This window comes from Musa acuminata, chromosome BXJ1-4 (genome assembly GCF_036884655.1).
Source record: "Musa acuminata AAA Group cultivar baxijiao chromosome BXJ1-4, Cavendish_Baxijiao_AAA, whole genome shotgun sequence".
Taxonomy (NCBI): domain Eukaryota; kingdom Viridiplantae; phylum Streptophyta; class Magnoliopsida; order Zingiberales; family Musaceae; genus Musa; species Musa acuminata.
Genome location: NC_088330.1, coordinates 20,021,380 through 20,044,706, shown reverse-complemented (window position 1 = coordinate 20,044,706; position 23,327 = coordinate 20,021,380). Strand labels below are relative to the sequence as shown.

Sequence of the window (23,327 nt, the reverse complement as noted above, 5' to 3'; positions counted from 1 at the left end):
TTGTTCTTTACTATCTCAAAACATCGGAATATGTCCATGATTTATACAATTCTATTTACATAGTATGTATGATACACAAAAATACTCTTTAAATGGCCAAACCTTTAATCATCTATATAATTTTAAAATATCAAAAATTTTCAAATATGCAAAAGTCATTAATTGATTAATTAATCAATGATAGATTGATTATGGGATTTCATAATATTTATAGTAACTTACGATGCAACTTGCTCCATTTTCTTAATATGTAGCGACATAAAAGTATATTAAATTTATTTGGCTTCTTGAGTCCCATTCGACTGTCTAAATAATATAGGGCTATATACTTTGAAATAATTTTAAAATAATAAGAAAAAAAAACTTATAAATTTTATACTAAATTAAAAAAATAAAAAATTCTTATGCTTATAGAGAGAGAAAGAGAGGAGAAAAAAGAAATACTATAAGAGGAGTGAGGGGCGATTATTTTCCATACTATTATAAGTATAGGTCATCGAGAATGCTTAGTTACCGATTGAAAGATCGAATATGATACGTCAAAGTCATGAGCTCGACATCTATCCAAATAAAATCATTAAATTATTATTATTATTATTATTATTATTTTTTCTTCATATTTTAAGGGCTTTAAAATCTAATTATTTAAAATTTAGTATATTTGTTTGGATTAACTATTCTCATGCTTCCCACTTATTTTTCCTTCATACGAAGGTTCTTAAACTTTTAAAGTCGTTACCTAGCGCTCAATCAATCGATCGATCAATCAATCAATGTTAGGTACGGTTAGGGTTTCTTGTTCGATGGCAGCGCCCAAATCTGAACCTTCCCGCCCAGTCGCGTGCAAATTTGCACGCATTTATCCCCGTCGTCCGGGCGAGCGGGGGCAGCGACAGAGAGGGAAAGCGGGGAGGGTGCGACATGGAGGTGCAGAGGGCGCGGCTTCTGAGCCTAGCGTTGGAGTTTGGGTTCGACGAAGCTGCCGCGAATCGGTGCTTGGATCGCCTCCTCGATCTCTACGGTGAGATTTTCTGTCGAACCCTTGTGTTTAATTCCCCCTTCCATCCGATGTCTTTTCTTTCTGTCCTCAGAGGATTCGGATCCTATCTTTTGACCTCAGAGGCAGAATTGCTCACACAATCTGATCCGTTGTTTGTTTCTTTCTTGTTCCCTTTGGCTCGATCCTTAGTCACATTGGCCTAACCGAGGCCTGGGAATCCGAGATGTAATATATATATTTGATACGGCAAATTAGGGCTATGGTGGCGTATTTTGGTTAATAATTCTTTTGTTAAAATTTCTATCTTTATTAGTCCTGTGCTTTTTGAATTGACATATTATGTTCGCTTTTATTCTGATTGGAGAATTCATTTTTCTTAATGGCCATAAGATCTGATCTAAGAACAAATTTTCTCTTAGTTATTTAATTGGTCTTGCATTAATGCGATCGGTGATACTCGAGTAGGGTTTTTGCTGAATGATATTGATTTTCTATTTGTTGCCCGTTCCAAGATTTTGACACTATTACTCTCGGACCGCTGTCTGCATGATCACCATTTAAACAATATATAGGCTTTCGCGACATGATGTTGTAGATTGCCGTCAACAAAGTGAATATATTTTATTATAAAATTAGTAAGCTCTGACTCATCTATAAACTTAAGCTCTTAGATGATTAGCGGCCGTTGTAAGTTTGACACAAATTTATTAACAAATATTTTTATAAAGTACCGAGAGGCCTTGTTGCAAGAAAATTGTGTTTAGAAAGAATCCTATAGACATTAAGGCGGTCCTTGGTAGTGGTTTGGAAGTCTTTGTGTCATACAGTGGAAATTTATATCTTCAGTAATGACTATTTAGAAGACTGAAGTTTGTAGACTAAGTTCTTAATTTTTTTTTTCCTAGACTATGTTTTTCACTGGCAAGCTAGTCTTTGACTTCTGATGCAATTCTATAATCTCATCCTTTTGTTGTTACTTCTTTGCTTAGTGAAATTTTTCAGAAAGAGCTCATTTTGATACAATTAGCTGGCTTGCTTCTGAGGCTTTTGGTTCACGTTGAGTGACGGGGAGAATGCATGTTTAGATGAGTAGATGGATGTGTTACATTAGGACTCCATATGGTCGGTCCCTAGGGAAGAGGAGATGTGGGCTTTGGGTTCTTCCGTTGGTGGGTGATTACTTCTTTGCTTAGTGAAATTTTTCCAAAAGAGTTAATTTATGATACAATTAGCTGGTTTGCTTTCAAGGTTGGATAGGTTTCTGGTTCATGTGAAATTGCGTGGAGGAACCCGTGGTTAGATGATTACATAGAGCTGCTACATTATTAATATTTTGATAAGACCCTAAAGTCTTATCGTCGCTCTGATACCAATTGATAAGACTCTAAAGTCTTATCGTCGCTCTGATACCAATTGATAAGACCCTAAAGTCTTATCGTGGAAGAAAGGAGAGAAAAGGGAATGATAATTATCGCTTCGAGGGGATCGGTCTCCTTGATCGCTTCGAGGGGATCGGTCCTCCTTGATCACTTCGAGGGGATCGGTCCTCCTTGATCACTTCGAGGGGATCGGCCTCCTAGGGTTTGTCCATAGAGTGGAATAACATTTCATTGATTGATTGATTCTCAAAAGAAAGGGTTACATCACTATTTATAGAGTTCCGCTTGGAGTCCAAGAATTAGACTCTTAATAATAAATAAATATTAAATAAACCTCTACCTGACTCTAACTGAACTCAATAAATAACTGAACTAAATAGACTCAAGAAACAACGACGGTTGGCTGGGCAACAGCGACGGCTGTTGGCTAGGCAGCAGTGGCGACGGTGGTGGTTCGTCGGCCGGGAAGCAGCAGCGGCGGGTGGGCTAGCCGGAAGCAGGGGTCCGACAGGGAAAGCAGGGGTGGCTGCGGCTTCTTCTTCTTCGCTTCGAGAGGATCGGCCTCCTTGATCGCTTCGAGGGGATCGGCCCTCCTTGATCGCTTCGAGGGGATCGGCCTCCTAGGGTTTGTCCACAGAGTGGAATAACATTTCATTGATTGATTGATTCTCAAAAGAAAGGGTTACATCACTATTTATAGAGTTTCACCTAGAGTCCAGGACTTGGGACTCTTAATAATAAATAAATATTAAATAAGCCTCTACTCGACTCTAACTGAACTAAACAGAGTCAATAAACATTATTCAAAAGCTCAGAAAAAGTGTCCTAACATATTTATTGTCAAGACTTCAAAAAAATCAAACTTTTCAGTCATAGATGTCACCTTTAGTTTCAAAATTAAATATACACAATCATACCTAACTACCAAATGAAAATTTACAACTAAATGTAAATACAAAGATGCAGATATTTCGGAAGAGGCAACTGTTTATATTTTTGGTGTTTGAAGTTATCTTCATAAGTGCAGGCTTTGGAAATTTTCTGGAGATACATTATTCCTTCTTTTGTGGTGCAGGGGAGGATGGTAGAGACTTTGTCACCGTGGAACACTGTGGTGATGATTTTCTTGCTGCACTGGCCGATTCCATCCAAGACAAGGAAGACTGGGATGATCTACAAGCTATTGAATCTGAAGCTTGTGGAGCTTTAAATGACATATTTGTAAATACAATTCCAAATAATGAAGAAGCAGGGAATGCCATTGTTTTCGAAACTCGAGATTTAGGAAAACGGAACTCACTCCGAGACCCAGACCATGAAAATATTGAGAGGTTTTGTTCTTTAAGCAGTGAAGATTCAGATTTGGAAGTAATCAGCCAAAATGATATCAAGCATGATCCATCTTTCTGCTTTGACAAGAATGAAGATTATACAATTCAGCAACCTTCAAAATCAACAGTAAGCTGCCTGTTTCCTACAATTTATTTTTTGCAAGATTTTTCTTTCTTTTTGTTCCCTTGTCTTGCTATCCTTGTTCACTAGGTTAGAATTATATATCTGGATGAGTAAAAAATAGAATGATATTGTTAAAAAAGACAATGGTGATGTGCCCAGTTGTTAATTGTCATACAAGTTAGTGCCACATGATAGTGGCAGTAGATGTCTGTACTAGTACATTTTAACCTTTCAGAAGTTGGTTCACAATTCTAACTTAGGTAACTGTCTCTGAAATGTCTCAGCTATTTGATCTCTTAATGATTTGAAATGTCCTAATCAGGCCGCCTTTTAGTGGATAACTCTCATTGTAAGTTCTCACAGAAATATTTTGATACTACATTACCAAGTCACTGATTTCTCCATCCCAATTTATGTCAGTTGTATGTTGTACTTCTATTTTTGTTGTTGCCAATTGTTCCTGATTTCAGATATCAATGGCCAGGATCTGCTTAGAGTTGTCTTACTTTCACTTATACATTTACTTATTCTGTCTCACCTTTGAAGGTTTCTGAAGACACTAATACATGTGAAGAAGATTCATCCTATGCCAATGGAAGGACATGCTCATATGCAACACAACACAGACATGAAAGTCTAAGTTATGAAGAATTGCAGTCTATGGATGATATTTTATTGGCAAATGTCGTGATTTTTGGTAATAAAACATTTCGGGCTCTGCAGTATCAAGGTTGTAAGGCAGCATTGGAGAACAAAGATTGCTTTGTCCTTATGCCCACTGGTGGTGGTAAAAGTCTATGTTACCAGGTATCCTGTTTCCTCTTCTGATTTTTTTGAGCTTCAGACAATTTTACATGTTTTTTGCTTTTCTGTATGTTCAATAATTACAGATCTATGCTTTTGAATGATTTTTGTGGAAAGGTTTAACACATATTAAGGAGACAACGTTGTTATCTTTGAAAGGATTTTTGCCTTATATATATATATATATATATATATATATATATATATATATATATATATATATATTATGGTGTTAATGGTACTCACAATTCTCTTTGCACATTTTAGTTAGGATAAGGCAGTCTGGTTCTATTATCTTTCCAATGTTATGTAGGCAAGCAATTTTTAGGTTCTTGTATTACTGCCTTAGTCAACCAGGGTAACTGGAAGTTTTGTTTTTGTGGCCATAATTAGTGCTTTAACAGATAAAAAAACTAGAGATTGAAGAATTATACATATCCAGTTGGTAACTACCATACATATATTTTTAGGACAATTTATCAGATAATCTTGTTGAACTCTCCATTTCTAATTTATAGTTTTAAAGGTTTGGCAGTCATGATGAACATCCTATTGGGTGCTCAAGCTTACGTGGAAAGTATTGGTTTTTAACCACTTGGTAATTGTGACAACTAGATTCTGAAGGCATTTTTCCTCAGTGATAAGAAAAGTTAGGACAAGGAGAACAGCTCATCTGCTAAAAGCAAGTTCAGGAAATATATAGATTTAAAATATAAAATGTTTTTATGATAGATACATAATAGCGAAGCAGCTGGATATCTCATAATGAAAAACTGAGGTCTTCTGAGTTTTCTAATAATTTTGAAGGACTAATGGAGGTCTAGCTTCAGGATCAGGGAAAACCTGTCTGTCATAGAACACAATTGACACTTCTTGCCACTATATCATTAAGCTGTCTTGTGTCATTTTTTATGCTCAAATATCTGAAAAATTTTGCTGAGTCTGGCATGTATTTACAGCTCCCAGCTACTCTTCATCCAGGCGTTACAGTCGTTATATGCCCCTTACTGTCATTGATACAAGACCAAATCACTACACTCAACATCAAATATGGAGTGCCTGCAACCTTTCTGAATTCACAGCAAACTGCTTCGCAGGCAATGGCGGTCATCCAAGAACTTAGGTCAGGTTCTGTTTCAGCTCTGAACTATGAGAACTTTAGTTTTGATCAAAGATTTAAATGTCGGTTCACTACTAGTTTTGGTAAGTGGTCAGACCCATACCACCCCATATCATCATAAGAACTATAAAAAATTAAATACCAACTGGAACTAACATAGATGAGCTATTACTGGTTCTTGTTCAAATCAGGGAATCTTGTTGGTAAGTATCAGTTTGACAGATATTTGATTCCTTGGTTCTGATATTTATTTTACTCTTTTAAGTGTTTGAAATATTATGTATCAACCTCCTTTCAAGTTAAAGATGTCATATAAACACTGCAGTGGATGTATAACTGAAATGGATAGAGCTGACTAACAAGATCAACAGAATCTGAGAACTCACAATGAGTTCTGCATGATCAAGTATTACGTCTGCTTAAACATGATATCATTCTCATTAATTTCTTATGATCCAATTTTTGCCTTAACATAGTAACTCTTTCTGTGACTTGAACCCTGATCACCGGCATATATTGGAGTAATCTCACCATGATGCCAAGACTCACACTCATCATAGAATAACTGGATGATACTTATGTGAACTTTGTGATATACCAAGCATCTTTTAGCACACATGGCTTTTGAAACTGCAATAAGCTTTGACCATCACAAATTAAGTGATAAAATGACTCTTGAAAATTGTTTAATAACCACAAATATGCTAGTCAAGTTCAGGTGATATACCCCTTTAGTTAAGGGGGCTGAAACTGGAAAGCATCAACTTATGTCTAATGCATTATCAGTACTAATGATTAGTCAATAAGTTGTTTTAAAATGATCAAACGTCACACTTGCCTATTACTTTTTTCTTTGCAGAAGTGGCAAGCCTTCATGCAAACTCTTATATGTCACTCCTGAAAGAATAGCTGGAAACCTGTCATTTATGGATATACTGCGATGCTTATACCAAAAGGTAGTCAATTTATTGTATAAATGTAGTGTGGCCAACTGCTATCATGTCATATTGTTTTTTCACTTCGTTTGGTTGAAATGGTTCCAAAAATAACATAGCTTATGCTGTATGACAGGACCTACTTGCAAGATTCGTTGTAGATGAAGCACATTGTGTAAGGTGATGTTCATATAATGAATCATTGTGTATGTGTGGAACAGATTTTGATATGTAAAAGGAAGATAGTTTTCTGTATATACTTATGTTTCCTATTTTTCCTGTTTTCTAGCCAATGGGGACATGACTTTCGCCCAGATTATAGGGGATTAGGATGTCTTAAACAAAATTTCCCCAGGGTTCCTCTTATGGCATTAACTGCAACTGCAACTCGGCCGGTCCGAAAGGTAATTGTGAAGTTAGGTATTCTTCATTATGTATATTCAGAAATAATAGATTGAACAATGATGATGGGGTTTGCAGGACATTTTGGACACTTTAAGAATACCTGATGCTTTAGTTCTCGAGACAAGCTTTGATAGATCTAACTTGAAGTATGAAGTAGTATTTAAAAGCAAAGATTCACTAAAGCAGCTTGGGCAGCTAGTGAAAGATCGTTTTAACAATATGTCTGGAATTGTATATTGTCTATCAAAAAATGAATGTGTTGAAGTTTCCAAATATTTAAATGAAAAATGTAAAATAAGAACAGTGTACTACCATGCTGGTTTAGCTGCTCGTCAGAGAGTTGCTGTTCAGAGGAAATGGCATACTGGAGAGGGTAAAGTTGTCTGCGCAACAATTGCATTTGGCATGGGCATAGACAAAGCAGATGTGGTAAGTCTACTAACAAGTATATACATTGAACACATGTTGTGAAGTTCTGAATTTGGTTATGCCGATTTCAATTTTATAATCGTACTTGGTGGAACTGATGTGTTGATTTGGCAGCGTTTTGTAATTCACCATACCATGTCAAAATCAATTGAAAGTTACTACCAGGAATCAGGTAGGGCAGGACGAGATAATCTTCGAGCAACATGCATTGCTTTTTACCAAAAAAAGGACTTCAGTCGAGTTGTGTGCATGTTGCGAAGTGGAGAAGGTTTTAAGAGTGAAAGGTTTAAGACAGCAATGGCTCAAGCAAAGAAAATGCGAGAATATTGTGAACTGAAGGTATTTTTATTCTCCCAAGTTTGTCATGATTTTTCCAGGAAGCTGCATAAGAGAATAAAACATTTGCCCCTGATTTGGTCCTGAATTTGGTTTGCATGTTGGAAATATTTGTTTTCCATTTGATGTTAGCAGACTTTATCATAATCTCTGATGAACTATACATAGCTGACAAGCCAAGAAGCTAAAAGCTGATGAACTTTTAATGAGAAATTCATTTTCTTAGCTTATCATTTGTTTAGAACATTTATTTAGAAACTTTCTGTTCAACCCTTAGCTTATCATTTGTTTCCCAACTGTAGTTTCCACTGTCATTACTTGGCATCTTCTGTCCTTCAGTTCTTTACAGAGTAGGAAAATTTTATGTTGAGATCGAGTTGCATCCTACAAGCACACTCATACCAATCTTTAATCATTTCTTAGATTTATGTCCTGTGTTTAGATTAACCTCACCTTGATAGGAGAAAGCTTAGTTGTTATGTTCATCTTACTTACTTGATAAGAATGTGAAATCAGATACATCCTTGTACTTGTGAGTTTGGCATTTAGATGGTTAGATCATTTAATTTGTTAAGATTCTTATTTGTATATCTATGCTAATTATTTAGACATTGTCTTATTTTGAAATCAGACTGATTTGTGGGTGCTTGTTTCCGGTCTTACTCCATATTGTGCACTCAATAATTAATTTCTTTATTGTATAGCAGCGCTGATAATATTGGTCTGTGAAGCTAACTATATGAAATAATTGTGGATGTTTTAGAAGGAATGCAGGAGGCAAACACTTTTGGAACATTTCGGAGAGACTTTTAGCAGGGATGGCTGCATGACTGGTCCGAGTCCCTGTGATAACTGCTTAAAATGTTATGAATCTGAGTAAATAAATCTACTTTGGTCCGGTCAGGAGATTGAATTGATTTGGCCTTCAAAGTGCCTTTACAAGGGATTTGTCCTTAGAACAGCTATTATGCCAGAGCCAGGGCCAGAGGGCCAGGGAAGTGAAATATTCACTACAAAGTGAAACATCCAGATAGATCTTCTATTTTCCTGAAAGTTATCCTACAAATAAAGCATCTACGAGTCTTTGTTGCTGACAATTCTATATATTGAATCCTGGAGTCATGAATGGAGCTGTGATTTGAAGCAGTCCATTTTGAGGTTGAATGACGAGGTCTGAATCCTGCACCCTATAATCAATCTCCTGTTAGATAATGATATTATAGTTCTCATAGTACCCTTTGTTGATATTATAATACATGAGTCTCATCTTTTATTCGATCATCTGTTTGAGGTTGTTGAAGCCACATGACCCAGCTTTATCAGATTAAATCCATAGCAGTCTCCACCACTAAAGAATAGGTTGGATTTTTTCCCACTTAATTATGTGACCATGTGTATTACATTGCTGCATTTAGTCTTAGCTAGTGTCCGAACCATTGACTTCCAACCTGAAACAATCATTATACCAAGCAATGCATTGGACTTGGTCAATCTCATCGTTGTAGTTTAGTATAAAAACAAGTATCACGTGCTTGAAGTAAACTTATAATTAATTAGTTTGTGCCGCAATCTAATTAATTATAAAAAGAGGAGTCTTAGTTATCTCTCGCAAAGTTAATATTCCAATCATTTAACTTGTCAAGTTTCAATTATTGTTTAACATTATTGGGGATTGCACTCAAAGAACACACACCATAGCAATTATAAAGAGCCGTTTATGGTCTTTATTATTATTATTATTATTATTATTATTATTATTATTATTATTATTAATTTTACCATATTATTATTAAAATTTACACAAGGTTAAGCTTAATTTCTTATTTTTAGGTAGCGTAATCCATTTCTGCTACTGCTACATTTATGACGTCCACTCGACTCATTTATAGTCCCCCGTCTGTCTTCATTGCAGTCCCCCATTAATGACGTCCCGCTCGCTTCTTCCTCGCCCTTCTCTCCTTCCTCTGCTCCTCCCCAAGCCCTAAGGATAAGGCGAACTCCAAGAGAAAGGTCGACGGGATTTCGGAGCCTCGCATCTCTCTCGCTTACTTCACTCGCGATTCACGGTCCGTGTTCTCTCTCCCCTCCCACTCGGTTCCCGAGATGGTTTTACTCTACAATCCGGTGATTCTTTCGACGAGAGCAGAATGTAGATTCTTCCTCTGCGACCGGGTGGCTTTCTTGCGTGTTCCTTTCTGGCAATGCCCTTTTGCAAGCTATTGGTTACCGTGGTAGTTCGATCGAGGTTTCATCTGTCCAATTCGTCTGTCTTCTTCTATACCATTTGGATGATGCGTATAATTTGACTCTGTTGTTTCGGATATATGTGTCTGTTTTGTGCATTATCGAACACCCTTTTGGGGTTAGATGACGATTACTCTTGATTTAGACTGTGGACCACGGGGTGCAGCTTGATGTGAACAGGAAGTGAGTTGCTGTTCTAGCTTTGGAACCATGCTGATCTCATGATGCAAAATGGGTTCTGAGGGTGGAGGTGGAGGTGGAGGTTTGTTTCATCTGTTTGGTTGGAACCGGAAGTCACGCAAGAAATTGTTCCCTGATGGAAATGCTTCGTCTGGTAAGCCCTTTTCTTTCTTCCTCCTCATCGATCTATCCTATTCCTTTCTTCTGGTGAAGTTAAATTGTTATGACTTAGTAAACCCTCTCTGTTACAGAGAAAACAATCCAAGGGAATAAGCATGATGATAATATGCCAACCTCACGGTTTCATCTGGTACCTCCTTAACCCTCACTTTCGTGTCAATTTCCTATATTTTGATGCTCACATTTTTGGTTTTGCAGATTGACCAGAATCAGTTTGAGAGAGTAGCAAGCACTAAGGCAGGCAGTCGCTCTGCTGGTGCTTCTTCGGTAACTAATGAAGAGGGAAGTGGATTAAGAACTCCTGGGGTTATAGCCAGGCTTATGGGTTTGGATTATATACCAGCTTCAGGCATTTCTGAGCCTTATTCTACACCCTTACACGACTTGAGCTCGATTCGGGATGACAATAGTAGAACTGTAATGTATGGTAATGATGATTTCTACCATGAGGTTACAAGAAGGGTTATCTGTTCTGGAAGACCAGAGTTGAAGTCCCAAAATATGCCAGGCGGCCCGATCGAGGAATTCCAAACAGATTTGATGCCTTGCAGAGTAGCTAAAACTGTTGCAATCACTCACCAAAAATTGCTTTCTCCTGTTAAAAATCCTAGTTTCATCTCTTCTGATAGTGCATCTTACATAATTGAAGCAGCAGCAAATGTTCTTGAGTCAGAACTTCATGGTGGTAGCATGGGTGGCATTCAGTCTTTCAAGGCACCTTTGAATCCTTCTAAAGATTATAATTTGAATGGGATCATAGCACTACCTAGAAAGATATTGATGTCTACAGAATCATCTGAAGGAATTACCGAGCCAGATGCTCCTGGATCTCTTCAAGAATGGGCCTTGAGAAGAAGTTTGAAGGGGTTAAAAGATAGTACAATTGGTCAAGCCTTTCCAAATACTAATGAAGCCCATCCTTTTGCTGCTAAAGGCATGCTAAATGGGACGAAATCTGTCCCTGGAGATGCCTCTTTTAAAAAGAATAAGATTGCAAATGAACATTCTGGCAATGCTAAAGTTGGCTACCCAAAGAAAGATACAGAACTTCCTGACATTAACAAGGATAGATTGCCAGCAGGTTACAAGAACATTACACGAAAAAAAAGTTTGGTAAAGCAGAGCTCCTGCTCCCAAAGGAACATGTTCTATCATGACATATCGCTAGATAGACATGGAAAACAGGTTCAGCATAATGTTGTGATGGATGAACATTTAAGATGGCACTATGACAACACACAAAACTCTGTGGATGTTGTATCCTTTACATTTACAGCTCCTATAAGAAAGCCAATGCCTGCATCACAGGCTTCCAGTCTTGAGGTGGAGATGCAGGACAAAAATTATGGCCATTCCGAGAATCCTTGTGATGCTGCTGAATGTTCAGACAGGGAGACATCGTCCCATCTCAAACTGAATGAGGCAGATGTTGATTGTTTGGGTATTATTTTAGAAAGAAAGATGTGGGAATTAACATCAAGGGTTCAGTCACCTTATTGTAAATTAGTTAATGGAGGTGGTGTTCCAGCGTATGCATCTGTTTTGGGTGATTCAATTTCTGCTTTTACTGAACCAAGTATTGCACCTGCCGAACACAAAATGGATTTATTATTGAGGTCCTATGATGATGAACTATCTGGTAGCTTTGAATCAGACTCATTATCTAGTGATCAGGCAGAAAGCATTAGCTATAAGCTGCAGGTAGTTTGTTCTTACCTATGTTCTTGTTGGAGTGCTTCAATTTCATGCAATCTCCAAATTTGTTCCTGTAGTAACTTCAGCAAAATTATCAATGCATGGCCTGAAAGGACAATAACTATCATAACAAAACAACAGCAAACTGCAATGTCCTGCCCTTTTGGGTTGAGTACGAAAACCTTTTCTCATAGTGGAGTCCAGTATAGGATAATAACTAAGAACAATTAAATCTCTTTTTTTTTCTAGAAATTTTTTTTAGGCCTCGCTATACTTTTCCTATCATTACTAATTCTAGTTGGCTCATCATGTCTAACTGGGGTATTTACAGATCTCTCCTTCGAACATCTCCATACTTTTTAAAGCACTTCCCTGTCATTTTATCTTCTGTTAGGGCTTATTACCTATTGTTCATCAGTGAAAACATTTTTCATTCTTTTAGGAACCTTGGATGTCCACCTCGGCATTCTCATCAGCTACAGTAACTTCATATAAAGAATGACAATCACTTGTTAGCTAAAAGTTATTTCCTATGAAGGATAGCTGTTGTCTTTGTCACATTAGGTCATAAGTATTCGTCAGTTTATGACATGATGAAGGGTTTGTCATTTAAAAGTTGTGCATGTTGTTATTCTAATGCAACAGAGGTAGTCTACAGCTTTTGATACCTTGAGAGGTTCTTATGTTGTTGTTACAGCTACACAACGTTATTTTTCAGTATGCATGTGGTAAAATTATATGAAGATGGGATGGCCTTTTCATTCTGTGGCATCAATATTTTACATGGAGGAAGTAGAGGCTTCTAATAGATTTCAAAGTTGACAATTATATCCTTTGTTTCCATGGAACAAGTTAATTTGGAGTCATCATATTTTTGTCAATAAACATTTTGCCAGTGTGCTTGTCATCTACAAACAGAAGTATGAAATCATGATAAATATTAAATAGGTTTCCCACTTTAACTGCATACGTTAAGTGGTACCTTTATGTTTTGTAATGTCTTCATTCTCCACCTGTTGCTCTTTTCACTGTCTGGGCTTGCTGAGAGATGGTACTGTACATCGTGATCTCTACAAACTATATAAATGTTGTTCAAACACTTAAAGACAACAAAGAGTGCACTATTAGTCTCTTGGCAATAATTTGATCAGAAATGCTCATTGCGTTTGAACATGAAGATGGGCTAACAATTATTGTGACAGAATGGTACGATTGCAATGTTTTGACAAAAACCACCGCAGCCTTGAAGTTCATGGGTGCGATGTAGAATAATTTATACACACTACAGATACATACAAAACATAGTAGCTTGTAATTTGGCAACAATTGGCTTCCACTTATTCAGAGTAAGAAACCTAGTGAGGCTTTATAATTGATTAGCTTTCTTGTTTGAAGTTTTAACTACCAGTTTTTATTAGAATCATTTAAAAAAAAACATTATAAAGCTTGTTCAGATGTTTGCTGTCTGTTATGAGTTATATGAAATGGTCAAAGTTTAGGATTTCTCTGACTGTATCTCAATCTGCAGTGAGTTGTATGAACTTCACATCAGATACTTCCACTGCTAGATCCTTTTGGGTGGCATCATTTTTAAGCATACTTTTGGAGTCTATTTTGTGTTGTCTCATTATCAGTTGTCCTTTCGGAGAATTAGGAAATTGTGCAGGATTGAATTAGTGGCAAAGCTGTGCCTGTTGTACACTACTTTTGAAATTAAAATAGAAAAGAAAAAACAGCATACTCAAACCTATTCCTTTTTTCATGTTTCTGATTATGATGCTATCATGTATAAACATAATGGTTGTAGAAGTTCATACGTACTCGATGGGATTATTATCATTGGCCACTACAAGCTGATTGCATATGTTGCAACTGTATCATAAATGACTAGATATGTATAGAGCACATTAAGCAAGAAAGATATGGAATGAATAACTCCTGGGGCAGAGTTCATAAATTGCATGCAGCTCCTTTCAAGAGAAAATATGAAACTCTTATGTTGATAATGCAACGATATCTACTGGGGGTAGATTTGCAAGTCTCAGTATGTAAGATTTCTGAATAATAATCTTCTACATGTCTACCTACCTCAAGTCTTTTTTTATACAGAATCAGTTTTTTGCTAACCAAGTGACCCTTGTTTTATCATTTTATTAGGAAGTGAAAATGGTGGACTGTAATAGTAGCGGTGTGGATGAAAAGTGTTGTCATCAAGATCAGAGTCCTCTTTCCTGCTACTCAACTGAGAGCTGGGATAATGCTCATGGTAGGATCAGATTGCTTTACAAGCACTTTACGTTTTGATTTTTCTGCCCTAACATTTATGCAATCTGATACTCTGCAGGAAGCAAGATGGGCTCCAGTTCGAAATTATCCAACTTGGTGTCACCATTTGTTCATAATGGAGATGGACAAATGGTCACAGAAATTGGCATAAGTTGTCATTCTAATGCATGCAGCCAGGAACTTGGGTATGTGAGGGAGATACTAACCAACACAGGCTTTACATTCCAGGATTTGATACCTTGTGCGATCGACCATTCATTCGAGATACTTGATCCTATTCTTTTCGACAAGTTGGAAGAGACTAGAACCTCCACTGCACACAATGTAGGAGAGGTGAAAAAGCTCAAGATGAGAAGGAAGATGCTGTTTGATTCCGTGAATGAATGTTTGGACAGCAAGTGCAGCCGCTACTTCCGGGCAGGATATCATTCATGGGCACAAGGGGTGGTTGTTGCCATGAAAGAGTTGGCCGAGGAACTGTACAAGGAGATTTCAGGATGGAATGGCACTGGAGATGGGATTGTGGATGAACTAGTGAATGAAAGCATGAACACTCATCTAGGTTGCTGGACTCGCTTTGAAATTGAAGCATTCGAAGCCGGAGTTGAGATGGAACGAAGGGTCTTTAATTCCCTAGTTGATGAAGTAGTTGTCGATTTCTCGTGAACACACTTGAATGGTTATCTCCATTACGATATATGTAGCCTGCACAGGGTTTTCGTCTTTCTGTATCCACACATATGTCCACTAAAATCACAGTGGCTTCTGCAGTGCAGATGTTGGCACTTTGAAGTTGCAAAAGATTTTTGAGTGCAATGCATTAGCATAACGTTTCATTGACCACAAACTACTCTCACCAGACAACCTTTGATCCCTAAGATGAAGAATATGTTACTGCAAAAGTATGAATACTCAACTCTCCAAATTCACAAGACAATAGGAGTTCTTCACAATAGGTTCTGATGACAGAGCCTACATTACAAGAAAGAAGCATCAACATAAAAGGATCTGATCCTTCCTAACAAGTCGATCAATTTGGGTTTGCAGCACAGTTGAATAACATCCAGCACTGCACTAAAGGAATAGATTCTTGAATTTGCCATTTGCAAGCTGGCAGAGCCCATTGTAAGCTGACATATCTGTGGGAAAGAAACTTTTACAGGATAAGTGAAAACAGCACAAGGAAATTACAAGACAAATGTAGAGGATGAATCCGCGTTGAATTTGTTTGTTTCTATTTCCACAGCAAGATTACATGCACTATAAACTCACTCTTCATAAAAGCATGCACATAAGTAGTTCACTGATGAAGTAGAGGGAAGTAAGAAGATTTTTGTACTTTCAAGCTCAGACCAATCTAATTAATACAAAGAAACAGAACGTAATGCAAATAAAACGTTGAGAAAAAAAAAAAGAAAAAGGAACCTTGTCGGTCTCCTTATACGTTAGCTCAGAGACCGACCGATTTACCAATGACATACATCTAGCAGAAGAAAATCCATTCAAGATAATCTGATAAAGAATAAACCAGCTGAACAAATATCATCGGTCTGAGCACCAACAACAAATAAGAATTTGTATCGTCTAACATCAAGTGGAAAGTTAATGTGAAGAAAATCCATACATGTCGAAGACCAATACTAGACAATGGAAGATTGTTAAGTTTGCTTATCTAAAACAAAGGTCAATGTGTAAAGTATAAACTACAAATATAGGTGATAATTAGGCAGCAGCTTTAACCAGGGTTTCATGATCTGCAAATAACTAAAGAAAGAAAAAAATCTCTTCTCAGGATTAATGAATATATATATATATATATAGGATTATAAACAACATCTGGCAATGCAAAAACAGAGAAGGGACCACGGAAGTAAATCATTACGATATAAGTCCAAAACTGAGGTCAAAGTTACCAAATGATTGGCCAAAGTCGGTACAAATTTCAGCTCTAATCGACTGACTTCCATCAGCAATTCCAATGACCTCCACAAAATGAGACGGAGGGACGGCCTGAGCGCCCTTAACGGTTATTTGATTCCCATCAGTTGATTGTCCCACAATAACCCCAGCGTCATTTCGCATCACTTGAATCACCGCCCGAACTCTCCTTCCCAGATACATTTTCAGAATCTCGGCATTAACAAAAACTGCAGGACTCGATGTATCCATTATCTGCACAACCATGTGTAAATGTTTCAATAATCAGTTAATATTCCATGATCATGTGCTGAAAACCTAATCCTTCTGCAACATAACAAATACTTGCATGAATTTAGAGTTTGATTCACATTCTTCACATACCATCATCATCAAATCAATAATAGAAAGCAGACCTGCTGTCTACTCGAACAAGGTGGTGATGAAACAACAACAATTAAGCTAGGAATAACAAAATCCAACACGTAGGTAGTGAAATATGAATCAATGGCATCCTTTATTATGTCCAAATCATAGGATAAAAGAAAATTTATTGTTATCTAAGTCCAGTATACACTACCCAGACAACCAGCCATGCGAAAAAGAGACGATTAAGAGTAGTAGTTGTTCCTGTTCAAATCATTGTTCCTCGATGAGGCTATGCTAAGAGAAGCTCCTTAGACAAACCATTTAGAAGCACAAAAAATTAGGTTATACGCATCATGAGATGACACACATGCTGCTCTCGATTGTTGCAGAGCAGATGAAACTTAAGATCTAGTAGTCAGTCGCTACTTCATTTCAATAAGTGTCGTGATCGAAGTATGTGGTGAGCATCTCCTTATCCGCTCCAACTAAAAGATCGCTGAGGACCAGTACAATCATCAAACACCCAAGGCTCGCAGAAAGAGAAAAGCGGGGATGTAAATAGCACGGGAAAGATCAAGGCACTGCCCCGATAGTTCCGGTAAAACATCATTTCGATGGATTACACAAGTAGTAAAATGACGAAGAAATAATTGATTCGGATAAAGTAGAATTTCCCACAACTACTGGAATGGAAAAGCATGATCGATCCACGGCGGGGCAAACCTTCGGGACGAGGGCGGCAGGGGAAGAGATGGGTTGGGCGATCCGAAGAGTCGAAGAGGCGGAGCCGTTCTTATTAGGGTTCACTGCTTTAGGGATTCGGCCTTGGCGCGGGAAGATGTGGATTCTTCGAGCGTCTTTTTGCGGCTCGACCGTCGCGATCTCTGGCTCGGCCCAATTAATTGGTTGGGCTAAATCCGGACCAAAGTCCAATGCCCACCCCCAACCCCCCACCCCCAAATTTCATTTAGACAGATGAACCCTTTGAACTTACCATAAATTACACTACAATGCCGAGCAATTCTTCGTAAAATCCAAACCAGCGTCAGGGGTATAATAGTCAACACGGGAAATATCCTCAACGAAAGCTATCTTCTTCTCCGATCGCTTGGCTCAACGCCCGCTTCCAGAAAACTCGTTTCCTCGATCCCCGGTGGTGGTCTCGTGACGATGGCTTCTAGGGTTTTATCTCGTGTCGCTAGGAGCGGAATCGCCCACCGGTTGATGTCAGTGTCCTGTCGGTGGCAGCCGGTCGGCGATGGCTTCCGTTCCCTGAGGGAGTCGCCTGCGGATCCCGCCACGATCTCGTTGGTGAAGGTGGAGATTTCTACATGCTCTCGAACTCAGACACATATGGTTTTATGTAGATGCGTTCGTAGTGTTTCTTGTCTTGCTTTGTTGTAATCCTTTGGCGATGATGGATCGAAGGGTTTCAGTCAGACGGTTGTTCTGATTCACTCGTATCGTGAACCGTCGAATGCTTTGATCTTTCTTTGGCTGCGGGCTTTAAGAGTTGGGCTTCTGTATGTTCTTCTGATCCTTTTTGTCGAGCGACAAATCTAGAGCCACCGCCACCGTTCAGCATTACCTCCGTCGCATCAGCATTACAGCTTGATCCCATGTCGATACTGTTCTTGTTTGGCACCTCCTCGTTACCACTGTTGCCGCCATCATTATGCCGCTGTTTCTGCCGTTTCCGCCACCACTGCCATCTTCATCCTTCCTAAACGGCCACCATCACTGTTGCTCATCACTTCCACCATCCCCACCTCCATCTGTTTCCATAACTATTGCTATGTCAATGTTGTCAGGATCTTAACGTCAGTGTCTCGGAGTATCTGATTCTCTTCTTGGATTGGGATATGATATGGTCATGATAAAGACGTCTATGTCATGGATGGATCGATATTTTAGACAAGAAACAAGATGATGTATTTTGTAGACTTTTATGGTTCATGCATCAGTGTTTTTATTTATGTAATGCGTTTCATGCGCAAAGTTTATTGATGGAAAACATTGTCATTCCTGTGTTAGCAACTCATAATGCATTTCACTTTCCAGTGGTCTCCTTGCCAAATGGATCTGTTGCCACGGCATTCAGCTTTTTTGACTGCGAGGTCTCATCGTTTTAGCTTCTCATCTTCTGTGTCCCCTAATCATACTGATAAGGAGGCAAATCAATCTGGGAACAATGATGATGTTCCAGGAAGTTCATCGGAAGTTAGAAATAGTAATGAGGCTGAGAAAACTGGCAGTGGTTCTACTATAACAGGACAGTCACATGAAGCAGATTTTAGTTTAGATTCCAAGTCTCAATCTAGTAAAAGAATGAAGAGTCCAAGAAGAACTGAATTTTCTGATTCGGATGCAGAGGCTGATTTATCAATTGATGATCTAGTCAAGCTTGTTGCAGAGAAGGAAGAGTTGCTGAAATTGAAGCACAAGGAGATTGAAAAAATGCAAGATAAAGTTCTTCGCAGTTGTGCTGAAGTTGAAAATGTTATTGACAGGACAAAACGTGAGGCAGAAAACTCAAAAAAATTTGCAATACAGGTTCCCCACCCCTCCCCTCTTCTTTTTTCCCTGATTCTTCCTTTGGCAGTGCACAGGACCTTTTTGGTGAATTTGGATCTTAAAATTTATGTATATGATATGATTTTGTGCAGAGTTTTGCCAAGAGCCTACTAGATGTTGCTGACAATCTTGGAAGGGCTTCATCTGTTGTCAAAGAAAGCTTTTCAAAGATAGATGAATCCAAAGACTCTGTTGGAGCTGTGCCACTTATAAAAACCTTGCTTGAGGGTGTTGAAATGACTGATAAACAACTTGTAGAGGTAAATTGCATGACTGACCTCAGTTAATTATGCTTCATATTTGACTCTCTGGCTTTGTGAAATGTTTGTAGAAACAGACAAGTCCCAATCGTTTTGCAATAGTGGTAATTTATTGGTAAATCTTTTGGATCACAAAATTTTAACTTGCATTTGCTAATGTGATATGAAAATGTAATATCCTGTCTAAAATTGATAGAGCTTTCTTTTGTAGTTGACTCAGGAAAGTCTCATTTTAAGGCATTGCATGTCTTTGTATCTGGGGTTGTGAAAGACAGATGTGTGAGCTTTTGGCATGTCTAGGAACTAAGATGCTTGTTTTGTTGATGGTTCTGGGGGTGATCATATGCCTTTTAAAAGTTGTGCAAGTCATTCTGTCTGTGGGTATTCTGTCTGATAAGTGAATGTGAAGGATAATAGGACCCAACTAGCTAAACTGAAAAATTCTGTGCTAGTGAGATTGGATGTTTGGCTTTCTGACTTCCCTATTAAGTGAAAGAGAGTGAAAGCAAATTGACTGGTTGACTCAGAATGAACATAATTGATTGTATTAAGAAATCTATGTCTTACTCCATAGTTTCGTATTCGGTGGTTAAACAATAGATTGTATTTTCCTCTTTTGGCCAATGAGGTCCCAGTTTAATGAAAATGAGTTGGGCATCTTTTCTGTTTTGGTGAAGTTCCTCTTTCTTATGACCACAAGTCTTGAGATCCTCTATTACTAGATTGGTCAGGAGGGGAGATTGAGCTTGAAGTAGGATTTTCTAATGTATTTTTGAAAAAATCTTACTCTTATACGGTGGCCCTTCTGCCATATTTGCTTTTACTTATCAAATTAAGGTTACAGCTCATATGATAGAAAAATAAGCATATATATATATATATATATATATATATGTGTATATATATATGTATATACATATGTGTATATACATATGTATATACATATGTGTATATACATATGTATATACATATGTGTATATACATATGTATATACATATGTGTATATACATATGTATATACATATGTGTATATACATATGTATATACATATGTATATATACATATGTATATACACATATATATATACATACACACACACACACACACACACACACACACATATATATATTAAGCTGTCTATAGAGGAGTAGGCTAAATGTATGCCTACTTTTCCTTTCTTTTTCTATGGAACAAGGTATTGCTTTATGTTGAGAGCAAGACATGATGGAAGCAAGCTGACTCTGGACTAATTGATTTTTGACAAAGCACAATGGTACACAAAGCAAAGAGTGTTTGCCTAGTGCATCAAAGGTAACAAGTTATACTGAAATAAGAGACGAAGATGTACTGGGACTAGATGTGGTGGGCTAATTTGTGTAGAATATATAATAGTTGCTTTTGGCGATCATATTGGAAATATGGAGTAAAGCAGGGCGTTGACTTTCTTTTGTGAAGTAAGTCTAGATAATTAAATCATGTATCAAAAAGAAGGAAAAATTTCAGACAAACCTTGATTTACAAGTTAAAAAGAACAAGAACTAAAATGCAAAACTGTGAGCAAGTAACTGTCACTGTTAACCAAATGCTTTTTTTTTTTCATTTGCTGCAACCATGGTTATACCATCCTTTCTTGCATGAATGGCTAGAGGGTCTAAAAGTTAAGGGTTATTGACATGTAATAAAGAATTTTCTAACTGTTTTTTGGTCATTTAGATTTGATGTGGGAGTTTTCAGCAGTAATACCCTTTGATGACTACATTCTCTTACAACATGTCTGTAGATATTGATCTCATGGACAAAATTTTCATTTTCAGAATCTTGGCATTCCGATGAATGCAGCAATCTTTTGGCCAATACTGTTAGGAACCTGCATTTCACAATTTAGTGAACATATTGAAGAGGTAGCCTGTCTCCATGCAAGGCTTGCTCCAAGTTCTGCCTTGTAACCTTGTACACTAGTCTCATGGGAGTTAGGTAAATTGGAGAAGTTCTGGGACACGACCGTTGGGCAAGATTGCAACTTGTTAGTACAGTACAGAGGGATCATTTGTTGTCTGGATTTGTACTGCCAGAATTATATGTACAAATTTGTTACTTGTATTAAAATCAGATATTAGGATCAAAATTTTCTTCTGGGTTGGATGGTGAGATTTTGGACTGGGGGTTCGATTCACAAAAATAGGTCCTTTGTGTCATCCTTTTGATCTTGTGTATACTCAACACCTTTCTGTATTTGTTTGTGCTAGCTTCGGCTAAATTATGTTTTTACTACTAATGGTTATGGATTGACAAAGTGATAGCCACACATCTTTTGTACTAAAATGTATATCTGACTGTAACTTGTATAACTAGTACTCAATTTTCCTTGCTTCACTATTTTTAATGTGATTTTCTTGGCATACATGCATGGTTTGTTGCTGAAAAGACAACTGTTTTGGCTTTTAGGTGTTCAGGAAATTTGGAGTCGAGAAGTTTGATCCTTTGGATGAGCAGTTTGATCCACACAGGCATCTTGCAGCTTTCCAAATACCGGACTCTTCCAAACCACCAGGCACTGTGGCTGTTGTTCTCAAGGTATGCAGTAGCAGTATATAGATTCATTTTCATCGGGATATCATTCTAGTAATTAGTTTCTACAAATGGACAGAAGGCTGTAGTTTATTGCCAAGAAGCAGAAGCGTAGTTCAATACGATTACTCTTAGGTTTCTATGCAAAGCACTTGTCCAAGTTTGCCTTACTAGGATGGAGCAAAAAGTTTGTAGCATAAGTGAAGCTGATATGATACAGTCATTTTGCCTAAAGATTTGTCTTGTATGTTCAGCGTTCATTAATTAGATGGGATGGGCTTGAATAGAAGTGATCATGAGTGAGACATTTATATATCTCTACTTACCAAAGACATACTATAAAATTTGTTCTTCATCTAGATATCTGACATATATTAATTTTGATGAAGCTAAATATAGCTAAATATATATTAATTTTGATGATTTAACATTATTAACCACTCTGTGCGTCATGTAATGAAGAATGTAAATGTTGTTGGGATTCTGTGCCTTCAATTTTACCTTTTTAACAAGTGATGCCACCATTATTGTCGGGAATTGTTTTGCCTGCATCAGTTTGGCGAACTCATCATTGAAATCCTGGTGATGATGATGGGTCTTTGCTTTTTAGTTGGTGTAATTGGGTTCGTTTTATTTTGCATGTGGTTGCAGTCGGGATACTTGTTATATGATCGAGTCATTCGTCCAGCTGAAGTGGGTGTAACCGAAGCTTTGGACAATGGTACAGATCAAAGCACCAGCAAATGAGTTGTGGCTGCTCCATGCAAAATTTTACCTGGTATGCCTGAATCTGTACGAGCTACACTCTACATAGTATAAAGCTGATTTCAATAATTAGACTAATACAGTTCAGTTTTGCGTAGAAGAACTTGTTCTGTCATTCCGATGATGCATTTGTAACTCTTGTTCTTCATCTGAGAGCTACCGAAATAGAAATAGATATCCTTTGGTGGTAAGATGATTAGAAAATGTATTTGGGACGTTGGTTTGTCAATCCGATCCATTCATTATTTAGAGGATTTTAGGTGTTGGAGCTAACACTAGTATATATATATATATAATAATTTATTGTATGATCATAAATCTGCACGAATCTCGACGAGGAAAAACTAAAGATTCCCTGGTCACGTCGAGGATCATGACGACAACTTAATCGACACACTAAAAAAAAAAAAGGTCCCTTTCCTTCCCA

At 37.6% G+C, this 23,327-nt stretch overlaps 4 protein-coding genes across 6 annotated transcripts; 3 read left to right on the top strand and 1 right to left on the bottom strand.

Annotated features, from left to right (window-relative positions):
- Nucleotides 1-743: 743 nt before the first annotated feature.
- On the top strand, nucleotides 744-9,144 carry LOC135650132 (ATP-dependent DNA helicase Q-like 1). The gene is made up of 10 exons (XM_065169299.1): nucleotides 744-1,021; nucleotides 3,455-3,837; nucleotides 4,381-4,641; nucleotides 5,598-5,761; nucleotides 6,618-6,714; nucleotides 6,830-6,873; nucleotides 6,983-7,097; nucleotides 7,174-7,527; nucleotides 7,642-7,866; nucleotides 8,627-9,144. Exons 1-10 carry the CDS (start codon nucleotides 922-924, stop codon nucleotides 8,741-8,743), a joined length of 1,860 nt encoding a protein of 619 aa, XP_065025371.1. The 5' UTR covers nucleotides 744-921; the 3' UTR covers nucleotides 8,744-9,144.
- LOC135586398 (uncharacterized) lies at nucleotides 8,900-15,218 on the top strand. 3 transcript variants are annotated; one of them, XM_065169293.1, is made up of 7 exons: nucleotides 8,900-9,034; nucleotides 9,776-9,929; nucleotides 10,274-10,441; nucleotides 10,539-10,597; nucleotides 10,666-12,168; nucleotides 14,320-14,428; nucleotides 14,507-15,218. In XM_065169293.1, exons 3-7 carry the CDS (start codon nucleotides 10,339-10,341, stop codon nucleotides 15,112-15,114), a joined length of 2,382 nt encoding a protein of 793 aa, XP_065025365.1. In that variant the 5' UTR covers nucleotides 8,900-9,034; nucleotides 9,776-9,929; nucleotides 10,274-10,338; the 3' UTR covers nucleotides 15,115-15,218. The 3 variants fall into 3 exon arrangements, with proteins under 3 accessions (XP_065025365.1, XP_065025361.1, XP_065025356.1); XM_065169289.1 differs by having other exon boundaries at nucleotides 10,253-10,441; XM_065169284.1 differs by having other exon boundaries at nucleotides 10,010-10,441.
- A 105-nt stretch (nucleotides 15,219-15,323) lies between these two features.
- Nucleotides 15,324-17,616, bottom strand: LOC103973824 (replication protein A 14 kDa subunit). Its single transcript, XM_009388486.3, has 3 exons — nucleotides 17,458-17,616; nucleotides 16,362-16,620; nucleotides 15,324-15,587 (listed from the first exon to the last, which is right to left on the bottom strand). The coding sequence occupies exons 2-3, from the start codon at nucleotides 16,615-16,617 to the stop codon at nucleotides 15,523-15,525; spliced, it is 321 nt and encodes a 106-aa protein (XP_009386761.2). The 5' UTR covers nucleotides 16,618-16,620; nucleotides 17,458-17,616; the 3' UTR covers nucleotides 15,324-15,522.
- A 215-nt stretch (nucleotides 17,617-17,831) lies between these two features.
- LOC135586882 (grpE protein homolog 2, mitochondrial-like) lies at nucleotides 17,832-23,154 on the top strand. Its single transcript, XM_065169326.1, has 5 exons — nucleotides 17,832-18,051; nucleotides 18,796-19,287; nucleotides 19,401-19,568; nucleotides 22,013-22,141; nucleotides 22,787-23,154. Exons 1-5 carry the CDS (start codon nucleotides 17,905-17,907, stop codon nucleotides 22,880-22,882), a joined length of 1,032 nt encoding a protein of 343 aa, XP_065025398.1. The 5' UTR covers nucleotides 17,832-17,904; the 3' UTR covers nucleotides 22,883-23,154.
- Nucleotides 23,155-23,327: the final 173 nt, after the last annotated feature.

Excerpts from the sequence above, each read along its gene's own strand:
- LOC135650132 (XM_065169299.1), top strand. The coding sequence starts at position 922 with ATGGAGGTGCAGAGGGCGCGGCTTCTGAGCCTAGCGTTGGAGTTTGGG. Across the intron at positions 1,022-3,454 it reads TCGCCTCCTCGATCTCTACG|GGGAGGATGGTAGAGACTTT; the intron begins GTGAGATTTTCT and ends TTTGTGGTGCAG. Across the intron at positions 5,762-6,617 it reads GCGGTCATCCAAGAACTTAG|AAGTGGCAAGCCTTCATGCA; the intron begins GTCAGGTTCTGT and ends TTTTCTTTGCAG.
- LOC135586398 (XM_065169293.1), top strand. The coding sequence starts at position 10,339 with ATGGGTTCTGAGGGTGGAGGTGGAGGTGGAGGTTTGTTTCATCTGTTT. Across the intron at positions 10,442-10,538 it reads TGATGGAAATGCTTCGTCTG|AGAAAACAATCCAAGGGAAT; the intron begins GTAAGCCCTTTT and ends TCTCTGTTACAG. Across the intron at positions 14,429-14,506 it reads GAGCTGGGATAATGCTCATG|GAAGCAAGATGGGCTCCAGT; the intron begins GTAGGATCAGAT and ends GATACTCTGCAG.
- LOC103973824 (XM_009388486.3), bottom strand. The coding sequence starts at position 16,617 with ATGGATACATCGAGTCCTGCAGTTTTTGTTAATGCCGAGATTCTGAAA. Across the intron at positions 15,588-16,361 it reads CGACTTTGGCCAATCATTTG|ATATGTCAGCTTACAATGGG; the intron begins GTAACTTTGACC and ends TCTTTCCCACAG.
- LOC135586882 (XM_065169326.1), top strand. The coding sequence starts at position 17,905 with ATGGCTTCTAGGGTTTTATCTCGTGTCGCTAGGAGCGGAATCGCCCAC. Across the intron at positions 19,569-22,012 it reads CTGATAAACAACTTGTAGAG|GTGTTCAGGAAATTTGGAGT; the intron begins GTAAATTGCATG and ends TTTGGCTTTTAG. Across the intron at positions 22,142-22,786 it reads CTGTGGCTGTTGTTCTCAAG|TCGGGATACTTGTTATATGA; the intron begins GTATGCAGTAGC and ends ATGTGGTTGCAG.